General features: G+C 37.7%; 1 protein-coding gene across 1 annotated transcript; it reads left to right on the top strand.

The window, feature by feature from the left end:
• The first annotated feature begins 7,259 nt into the window (after positions 1-7,259).
• Positions 7,260-9,055, top strand: LOC145136222 (GRIP/coiled-coil protein). The gene is made up of 6 exons (XM_079070390.1): positions 7,260-7,401; positions 7,482-7,601; positions 7,689-7,811; positions 8,047-8,274; positions 8,353-8,517; positions 8,596-9,055. The coding sequence occupies exons 1-6, from the start codon at positions 7,354-7,356 to the stop codon at positions 8,884-8,886; spliced, it is 975 nt and encodes a 324-aa protein (XP_078926516.1). The 5' UTR covers positions 7,260-7,353; the 3' UTR covers positions 8,887-9,055.
• Positions 9,056-11,556: the final 2,501 nt, after the last annotated feature.

Genomic DNA, 11,556 nt, shown 5'->3' with positions numbered 1-11,556 from the left:
ACCGATGATACCTGAAACCATAAAAAACTGAATAAGCATAAAGCTTAGTGAGTTTTCCCAAAAATACCACTATATAAACAGATCACATATATAATCAAACACGTGGGGTCCAGACAACCATCGGGTTGGAATACCCCAGGCCCAATCAAGCTCCGGGTACAGTCATCCTCGGGATGGAATACCCCAGGTTGGAATGCCAAAATATAACAGGTCCAATCAGCCATCAGACTGGAATACACAGGGTTTGTTGGCCCACCGCCTCAACCCTACCGCTCTTCCCGAGCCTCCGTGCCTAAGGCTTGCAGCCGGCCCGCACCGGGCATCTTGGCCTAATGCACAAATTAGAACCGCCTCAACCCAAACCAAACATAATATGTCGACATATAAACAAACAGGATCAAGTAGGCACATAATACAGGCAAACAATAATCATACAACTCATTACTGCCTACTAATCCTCTCACAACATACAGTCCCACTACCAGCTAACCCCCATAGAATGCGTAACCATAAGTAACCAGAAGTGAGATAGCCACCCGAACAGATGGTCCTACTCTAGAGCCACAACCAAACAAGGAACAAACAAGAAAGCCTAGAACAAGAGTTCTCATGCTATCCAACAAGACCACAGACAGTCCCTAAGGGCACTCCATAGATGATAACCAGTAAACACAGATAACATACAGTTCTACAGGTTATTACCACAAAGCAACATACTTAATACCAGGAGACAGATCTAACTGATCACTGCAGAATAGCAGTATACTCGATACCAGAACAAAGATCTAACAGATCACTACAGCATAACACCATACTCAAAACCAGAACACAGATCTAACATATCACTACAGCATGACATCATACTAAATATCTACAATCCAAGGAATGCATGGCCGTATATACTCAGAGGTGAGATAGTCACCGGGACAGGTGATCCTACTCCAGAACCACAACCAAACAAGGAACAGTCAAGAGAGCTTAAATCAAGAGTCCTCAATCTATCCTACATGACTATATACAGTCCTTAGGGGATCCATCTACTAGCAAATAACCAAAACTAGTGGGATCACATTAGTGCCTTCGACCCATGGGTACAGTGAGGCGAAACTCACCTTGATATGCATGCGGATAACCATTGCAGCAACGAAGAACTCTACCAACTTCAACTCACTTCCAATCACCTACAGGATGGTAATTGAGTCAATACCCGATCACAGGTCATAGTCACTTGCAACAATGACCACCTCACATGAAATGACGATTAGGGTTTCATATGAAATGACGATTAGGGTTTCATATGAAATGACGATTAGGGTTAAGTAAGAACACTTAACCCATTAAGGACTTAATCACCTAAGGGTAGGACTGATTAAGGTTTGAATTAGTCATTCTCGGGTGAAATAATAACCCAATAAATAGTCCAAATACGTGCCCGATCATTGTCCAAAATAGAGCTTCTCGATTCTAGGATTTTTCACATAAAATGATAACTAGGGTTAGTGTTCCACGCGCTTAACCCTTTAAGGACTTAATCTACTAAGCCAATATTGCATTAAGTTAACTGTAGGGGCATTATTAATTATTATTTTAAGTTTAATTAATAGTTTAAATATTGGTCTCGTCCAATTCCAAAATTAGGGTTTCATGATATTAGGGTTTTCTAAACCATAATTAGGGTTTCCAACCCAAATACTAGCTAATTAGGTTCCAGATTAGGCTTTTAGGTTAATTAGAGTTTAATAAGCTAGGCACCACCCACAAACACCCCGGGAGGTGGTGGTCAACGGTGGTTCACGGCGGCAACCACCACCGTGGTCATGATTTCAGGCCAAAACAGTGCCAAAAACATTTCAAACATCCGTCCAAACACACACACACACACACATACACACAGCCACCCAAAGTGGCGGATGGTGGTGGTAGAACGGCGACATGTGGTGGCAACCACCACCTCACGGTGGTGGTGGTTTTTCTTCAGTGTCCAATCAAGCAACACCCAAAAACAACATTCATCTGAAATAAACACACACATAAACACCATTTCACACACACACAACCACCTCTCACGGTGGCTGGTGGCGGCAGAAGAAGCAGCATGGGTGGCAGCCACCATGGTTGGCTGCTATGGTGGTCCTTTACGATCTCCGGCCAACAAACACACACACACACACACACGCCGACATATTCTGAAACACGCACAAACGCCTTCGAAAACACTCATCATGCTGCTGCAACCTCCCTTTTCGAGGACGACGATGGTCGGAGTAACCACGAAAAGAACAGTTGTGTGGAGTGGCGACAACGACGATGTTAACGGATAACGAATCAGAGAAGAGGGAAGTGTGCAAACCCGACTGAAAATGGTAGAATCATATATCACGAGCCTTCAGCTCCTCCGATCTCCCCACTGTTACGGTGTCAAGCTTGCGGTTCTTGTATTCATCGACGATGGGAACAAGGACGGGTTGCTTGGGGGTGCAAGGCGGTGATAAGGTGGCAGCGGCGGCTGGAGGAATGTAGGTGTAAGGGTGACGGCTGGAGGATATGTTTAGGGTTAGGGTTAGCATGAAGGAAACGAGGGGGGGGGGGGCATTGGGTTTAAATCCCGTCCCTTTCAAACTTAATTCCATTTATACAACATTGGTCCCTACCTCCCTAAATCCCTTTCAAATTAAATCCAATGATTACCAAACAGCCCTTGTTTTACGAATTTCTTAACATTTCAAGTCCTAATGTTATAATATAAACCCCAAATTCTAGAAATTATGTCTCGATGTCTTAGGGCTTATTATTTATTTATTTACTTATACTTATTATTTATTTATTTTAATGGAATGTTACACTAAGCTTTGTGTTCATGGTGTGTGTTTAAAATGTTTTTCAGGTACTTCCGGTTCGAAGGGGAAGGGCCCGACATGATGACACAATATCCACCCGTGTTTTGCATTTTATGATTTTGGATTGCACTCTTATAACTATTTTCTACATTGACATACTTTGATGGTTTATGAAATGAATGGTTGATGGTTTTGGCTGTTTTAAAACAAAAATTTTTACTTAGTATTTTTGGGATGTTGCATGAATTCTCCGTGACCATGAAGGACTTCGACGAATCCTTTGAGAAACGCAATGATAAAACTTCCTAACCATGAGTACTTTAATGGTAGCCTACTTTCGTTCTCCTATGCAACAATAAACCTAAACCAAAATATTGTATACCTGAACTATTGTTTCCTCTGTCCCATTGTACTGAAACCCACACAGATCAAATAGACCGATAATCCTCTAAGAGGAATACCCAGTTCTTCCCTACTTAGAGTTCGAACTACCACCGAATGACGTTTTCGAACCACAAATCCTAAAATCGGTTTAACCTGATACATAACATCCTTGACTCTCGGAGTGCATGACACAAAATAAGGATAAACCTTTATACAACAATCAGTCAATTTCAAGGAGACTCTGAATCTCAGATGGAGACCACGTAACCTCCCATAGCGACACCACGTCACACTTAACGAAGTCACCCATAACACCATTTGATTGACGAGGTACCCTAAGGACCAAACCTTGTACACCAGAAACTTGCATTTGAAGAAATGATACCCAACTTCATCCTCCTATGAACCTTCAAGAATCCCCTGAAATAGCTCCGAAAAACCTAGCATAACAGTAGAACTCCCTTATTCAAAACAAAAACATCTCGATGCTACCCTATGACGAGTACCCCTTTTGCGTCCTTTCTCTACTTGTCGCCCCAACTGCGGCTCCCTAAACCCGTTGATCGAGTAACAAAACCTTGAATTCTCTACCCTAAGTGTGATGCTTGGTCGCGCACCAGTTATCCTCATGCTTCGGACTTCCGATCCGACTTTAGAATCAAATTCTTGATCTACATTGGAGACACCGATCCTGTCAAAATTGGTTCGAAGGCTCAACTTGCGACATGATCTCCAATCCGTCCACCGAACAAAAGAACAATCAATCTCAAACATCCTTATACTAAAAGATGGAAAAGATTTGCAACGAACCAAAGTTTACCCCCTTGCGGCAGAAACTGATGTGGAGAACACCATCCCTTTATTATATCTATCGACTGATACGCATCCGATCTCTTCTCCCTCAAACACAGAAAGCTAGACAAACATAACCCCATCGTAGTAAACGACATCCCAAATCATCGGCCGACCACCCATCCTTAGACTGCAATCCTTGAGTCGATTAACACGGTCACTTCCTACTTGATTCATACGACTCAAACTGGTACTACTTCGAACAAGGCCCTCGAGGCCTTAGAATCAACTAACTCACACAGGTGTAATGCCAAGTTTCAGGTATGTTATTTTTTAAGTAAATTTAATAAATTGAAGTTGGATTTATGGTGGCCACGGCGTGGTGATGGAATCCCACAGCGTGGCCAAGGCAAGAGTTTTCATGGCCCTTAAGTTGGGGCCACGACGTGGATACTGTTTAATGACAAACCCAAATCCGGGGTTTGAGCCCCTATTTAAGGAATGTGATGGCTAGGGTTGCCTAACCCTAACCTCATTCACTTTCACTCAGCCTCCAAAAGGAAACCCTAACCTATATTGATAATCTTTGAGTTCTTGTGTGTTTTGGTGGTATTTTGAAGAAGAAGGCATCTTTGAGCTTGGTTCCAGCAATCAAATCGACTCACCAGCCTTGAGCACATTTCTGGACCATTGTAAGTCCCCAAGATCCAACCTTTATGTTATTTACCTTTAGATCTAGCCCTTTTGTCCCTAAATCTTATTGGTGTGATAATTTGGATGGTTGGATCTCATAAAGTTAGCAACTTTATGAATCTATGTGATCATTCTAGTACTATATGTTCCATATATGAGGATCTATATAGTTTTTGGTTCCATGCTCAAGTTTAAGCCTTTATTGTCATGTTTTTGACCTATTATGGACGGGACATGCATTGGACATGCATGTCCATAAAGCTACGATTTTTAGAGGTTATTTGGAGTATGGAATCATTATGGAAACTTTGGATGTGCAACTCTATACATTTGGTGCTTAATGGGTCTTTATGCTTTTGGTCACTCTTAAGGAATTAGTGTTTGGAATCTTGACTTATCAAGGAGTCTTAATGTATAAAGTTGGAAACTTTATCCATCAAGACCATGAGAAGGACCATATCTAAGCTTTGGAGCTCTTGAAGTTATGGGAAAATGGCTTAATGGTTAAGCTGTCCAGACCACTCCCCACGATGTGACCTTAGGTTGCCACGACGTGACGACTTGGTAGAGACCCGTCTGCTTTGTTGTTTAGCAGCCACGACGTGACGACGAACTGAAGTGACTTTTGACTTTGAACGTTGACCGTTAACTTTGACCAATGCTGACTTTAGGTCATCTGGGATATTTTGAGTGGTAGATTGAGGCTTGGTCACTGGGTGTTGTACAGGTGACCCGTAGAGCTGGTAGTTGGAGCAACATTCAGTTCTGCTATCTTTCTGACATTGATGTGAGTTTTTTTCACTTTACTTGTGGGTCGAAGGCACCAATGCCGACCCATTGGATTATGTATCCTGGTATATTGGATGATGTTATGATGGTTATATGATAAACTGGTAGATCTGTACAATTGCCTGTGTTTACTGGTTATGTGTTAGACTGGTAGATCTGTATGATTACATGTACTCGATGGTTATTGATTGTTATTGTATATGTCGACATATTATGTTTCGTTGGGTTGAGGCGGTCCTGCTTTGTGCTGAAAGCAAAGATACCCGAGGCGGTCCGGTCAGGCCGAAGGCCTAGAGAGCGGTCCAGATAGGTTGTATGCCCTGCGATACGGTCCAATCATTCCGAAGGCTCATATATGCATGTTGTTATCTGTTTGGTTGTGTGCGGTACTTTGATGGAACTCACTAAGCTTTGGCTTACAGTTTAAACTTGTGGTTTCAGGTACTTCAAAGGACAGGAGCAAGACGAATGCTTGACCGTGCACATCATCCTGGATTTTTATGAGATTATGGTTTTGGGATACTTTGATTCGTGTTTATGACTTTTGAAAACTATGTTTTGTAAACACTTATGGTTTTGGATTGGTTTCAAAAATAAAAAAATTTCACCTTGATTTTTGGGATGTTACAACAGGTTTGCACCATTTAGACATAATCTGCCATGACCACTATTTAGTGCTTATTTTACGACCACTAAATGATTTAAAAAACCTATTTTTACCTAAAATTCTAAAATTTTTACATGGGTTTTGAGCTTAAAAAGACAAATTTACGTTAAATTTTATGATATATATTTTAAATCTCCTGGTTGATATTTCTTTGTACCATTCAATTAGGATTGACATGCTTTAGTGAATCCCTCATGGCATATTCAATAAGTTGGTGGTAGTTGGGATTCATTTTATGAAATCTAAAGTTCTTAAACGAGTTGACCGCCAGTTAACTTATTTTTACAAGTTGGCCTAAATTTCTTAGGTTCCCACCGCCTATAAAAAAAAAAACTTCTTTATATAAATACATAAAATAAAGTTTATATGGTATAATTGATATTACTAATTACAAATAATGTTTACTAACGAATACTAAACAAAAAGAAAGGTTAGAACTTATTAAAAAGAAATTGCCTTTTAGAGATAATTAATGATAAAAAGTGTTACAACTTTTTCAATGGTTGAACATAGTATAAACTATAAACAATAGATTGTATAAACTAAAAACTTACTTTTATTCAACTCCAGTCTGGGAAGATTTTTATTTAAAAAAAAAAATCAACTTGCTTCTATTTTCTCATAACAAAAATCCTGATTCACAGACTTTATTATTTGCAAAAATTAAAACATTTTTTTCAATGGTTGAACATACTATAAAATATAAACAATAGACTGTATAAACTAAAAACTTACTTTTACTCAACTCCCAATTTTGGAAGATTTTTATTTTAATAAAAAAACAACTTGCTTCTATTTTCTCATAACAAAAATCCTGATTGACGGACTTTATTATTCGCAAAAATTAAAACATTTTTCTTTGATGTTTTCTTCAGACTATAGCATAGAGAATAGAAAAAGAGAAGAAGCTTGACAAATTATGCAAGAATAATATAGAAAAATTAAAAGAAAACAATATGATCTAATTTAGAGTTGAATTTCTAAAATAAAAGAAAACAATATAATTTAGAGCCGTTAGATTCTTTAAGGGAGTATCCAAGCTCCAAAACACGAAGTCCAATCTCCTTCCATTAATAACGTTACAACCCTCTTATTTAAAACCACTCCCCACTTTTACATCTCATAAACCTAGCCGTTACTTCTTCTCTTTCTCTCTGTTCTTCACTTTCTCACAACAAAAGCTTCAACTCAATGGCAGCTGCGTCAATGGAATCCCCATCTCCAGATCCCCTCTTTAAGGTTTGTTTTAATCTAATTGTCATCTTTTTTCTTCACAAAACCAACCCACTAATTAATGTCCTTTGTTTTTCGAATAGCAGGGATCAACTAACATCACGGGTTCATCCCCGATCATCAGTCCGATCTCTGATAAGCATTTCTGGAGCATTCTTCGAAATCGGATCGATACGCTTCTTGAGAACCAGAAAGGTCCATCTTTGGTAAGAGGGTTAGGTTGAATTTGATTGATTTTATGTTTTTGTTTCTGTGTTTTGATTTTTTGTTGGTTTTGGGAAATTTGGTTGTAGAATTACGAAGGGAAGAATCGTGCGAAAAGATTAAAGGAAGACTCGTTGCTTTTATTAAGGGGATTTGATTCTGTTGCTAGTTCCCTTTCTCAGCTTTCTAACAATCTTGACAGTGCACTTCAGGTACGAACTTAATACATCCAGATCATGTCGTCTTTACTTGATTTCTTTTCGGAATTTGAAAATTGGGGAAAAAGGACTCTTTTATCTGTCTGAATCATTGTTTTCGGTTTTTAAAAGCTAAAAAAGAATCAGGCTAAATCTTGTCTCTTGTGAGTTCTCTATTGGCTTATGATCTTCATCTTCTATTGGGTCGTAAGAACAAATTGAAATTGAGTCACTTCTGAAAAATTTACAGGGAGCAAAAGATCTTGCCAGACCACCAACACTGTCTGATGTTCTTCATAGTTCTTTAGAACAAGCAAAAAGAGCTCAAAGTTCATCAAAGGATGAGGAGGAAGAAGATGATAATGAGAGTTTAGATCCCAACAGAAGAGGGATGAAAAGGAAGTTGGATTCCGAGGAAGTTTCTGATGAAAACCACGATGACACTAAAGAATTTGGGAAACTCAACCGAGCCAAAAATGTGAGTAAACTAAACTCTTGAGTCTTGAATAATTATTTAAGCACAAACTTCTCTGATGGTTATCTTTGATTCATCAAGATTGCAATTTCGATGGCAAAAAGAGCAGGATTCTTGGCTAGAGAAATGAAATCAATGAAATCGGATCTTTGTTTTATGCAAGAACGATGCAGCATTCTTGAAGAAGAAAACCGGCGGCTTCGTGACGGATTTGTGAAGGGAGTTCCACCGGAGGAAGATGATTTGGTATGTTCTAATTTCTATGCGCGCATTATTGGGTGAAAATTGTGTGGAACAAATAAAATGAATTTGTCGATTGTCCAGGTGAGGCTTCAGTTAGAGGCATTGTTGGGTGAAAAATCGAGATTGGCTAATGATAACGCAAACCTAACGAGAGAAAACCAATGTCTCCGACAGCTTGTGGAGTATCATCAACTTACTTCGCGACAGGATGAAGAGGAGGTGGAGGAGGAGGAGGACTACGAAAAGGTGATTAAGGGTGTGTGTTTGGACTTCTCAGAGCTTGAGGAGGATCTCGCCGGAGATGATGCCTCAGAATTACCGGAAACAGGGAGATATGGGATCTCCGACCATTATGACGAGGACGAAAGATAGAATGGGATTGTTGACCAAAAATGGTTTTCTTGTTATAAACGAAAAAAGTGCTTTTGCTCAAAATGATCAATGAATGAATCATTCATATGTTATTTTAACCAGCTGGTGCATATTCATGTGAAATACTATATAAAGTTTGATCAATTCAAAATAACCTATTCCGGTTCAATCAGTTATTTTTCAAAATAATTTTTTTAGTTCCACAATGATTTTTTTTTTCTTCAAGAATACAAATGCAAAATAAACTTCAAAACGGAACATAACTAGTTTTGGTCCGAATTTAATTATTTAGTTTTGGATAAATTATATAAAAATCATTTCGGACCTAAAATATCTGTTTTTGAAAATAATTGATTCATGGTCATTGTGGATTGATCAACCTAAAAGAATGTAGTGAATGCAACATATTTAGTACATAAATATGCACATAGTAATATAACATATTGAAAACATTATAAAAAAGTAATGCTATAATTGTAGATGAATATGAAGGGTTGTAGATGCATTGTAGATTAATATTAGCAACCTTTTTTTTCAAATATCTCATACACATTCTTACTATGTTCAAAAGGAAACATCGATTACAACCAAATAGAAGAACTAATGTTTGGAGGACAGAAGGTTAAAACGATCATGTTACAGTTATAATAGGCCAGTCACACGACCGTGCCACGTGCAAACAACCCTTAACCTCCAAAAACAACAACGAAACTCATCCAACTCAATTTTAACACTTCGAAATCGATTTGTAATGGCTTAAAATTGATTAGTAGAGTTCAAAACATTTTTCTAGTAGAGTTCAAAAGATTTTTCAAGCATCAAAATTCATCCTAATCAACACTATTAATGTGATCTATTCAACAATGAAGAAGGTCATCATCCTCGACTTCAATTTAAGCTTTAACACATTGTTAATGACCTTTATGTTGGATTTCCTTCAATGATTTGAACATATAACACTTTAATATATCCAAATCATATCAAAACCTTCATTTTATAATATTTTTCAAATGGATCAACCGATCAAAAGATGATCCACCATTGCTAGAACTCAATTTGTAATTCAACGTTTCATAACTTCATGATTCACCATTTGATTACTTCAATCGAATGGATATGGAGCAATCAAATCCAAATGCAAATGATATGAAATTAGTGATTACTCTAATTTTTTTTTATAATACATGAATAATTTGGGCGATTCCCCATTGTTTCTTTTCATGATATACAACACACAACTTAAACGGATAATGATATATCTCAATTGTTCCTTTTCATGAAATTGATGTTGAAACTTGAAAGAAAACATCCAGGGCATGAGGCAAAGCCTCATGTTTGCAGCGGGGGATTAGTCGGTGCGCGAAAGTTGGCCCGGAAACCCTTGTTAGGGAAGTTCCCTTTCCAAAAAACTTGAAAGAAAACATTAATCATACTTTAGTTTTGAATGCTTCCCATGAATTGAATCCTATTCCTCTCTAGATCGTCAAATGAAGAAGAAAAACAAGTCCAACGTGTTATCCATAGCTATCCCTTGGACACGACTAGTCCCTCTACTCAGACTATATTATGTAAAATATACCCTAGATGGGACATACTTAACATTAGTGGTACCTAATTGAATAGGTTAATTTTCGTTTAGTCCGTAAATTTAAAGGAGATAAGCCTAAAATTAACCCAATAATAAGCCCGATACAAATAGCTAGACGAATCCAACACAAGAGAATAAACTTAACATTAGAGTAAACTCGATCAATGATGCAAGCTAAACCAATTACCAAAGACCATTCAAAATATTTAGGCGAAGTAATTTAATGGCCAAAATCCAAGATACGGCCAATTCATAAGATTGTCGCAAACCTTCATAAGATTGACGCAAACCATAAAGCCCAAACTTAAGATGAATAACAAAATCATCACTTATCAAAATATTTTAATCCTTAAAATCAATTTATACTAATTAATCTCACATATATTAGCACAAAGTTTTCAACTTAAATAACCAAAGTTCATAAAATATTAAGATACTTCTAATTTTCATAAATTCTAAAATATCACCTAAAATAAATTTTCATCCAAACGATCCATTCTCGAAAAGTCAATTCTTATCTTTAAAACTTTCAATATTATTTTGTTAAGATTTATGGAGTCATGAACAAATTGACAAGTTCCTAAGAGTTCAAGGGTCATAAATGAAACTTGGAAATTAAAACAATTGAATTGTTGAATGGACGGTGGAATCAATTGTTTAATATTTATTGTCACTATCTCTAATGTGAACGCAACAATTGAACATTTGAATTGGACGCGAGCTTTTGGTGGAATAATCAATGGACGGCTAAAGAAAAATCTACATATTTTTCAATCTTTGCGGCAATCTTGTGCATATTGCGGCTCACAAATATACCTATATATATGCATGTATGTTTTGCATATTTTGTGTGCAAAAAAAACTTGAGAGAACATCAAGTGTAGAGTGTCAAGCCAATTGTAATTTTGTGAGTTTTAATAAAATTCTCTAGTTGCAGCCCGTGGACGTAGGATTTGCACCGAATCCGAACCACGTAAAATCCTTGTGTTCTTCTTGTTTTATTTTCGTGAGTTTGTGTGTGTGTGATAGTGTGTTTCCGCTGCGTGTACCCTATCTCAATTCCTAACAACTGGTATCAGAGC

The sequence above is a fragment of the Lactuca virosa genome, chromosome 9 (assembly GCF_052849685.1).
Source record: "Lactuca virosa cultivar CGN04683 chromosome 9, Lactuca_virosa_CGN04683_v6, whole genome shotgun sequence".
Taxonomy (NCBI): Eukaryota; Viridiplantae; Streptophyta; class Magnoliopsida; order Asterales; family Asteraceae; genus Lactuca; species Lactuca virosa.
This window is presented reverse-complemented; position numbering and strand designations above follow the sequence as displayed.

Bases quoted from the DNA above. Each gene is read 5' to 3' on its own strand.
- LOC145136222 (XM_079070390.1), top strand. From the start codon at position 7,354: ATGGCAGCTGCGTCAATGGAATCCCCATCTCCAGATCCCCTCTTTAAG. The intron at 7,812-8,046 runs GTACGAACTTAA...AAAAATTTACAG, and splicing joins ATCTTGACAGTGCACTTCAG to GGAGCAAAAGATCTTGCCAG. The intron at 8,275-8,352 runs GTGAGTAAACTA...TGATTCATCAAG, and splicing joins AACTCAACCGAGCCAAAAAT to ATTGCAATTTCGATGGCAAA.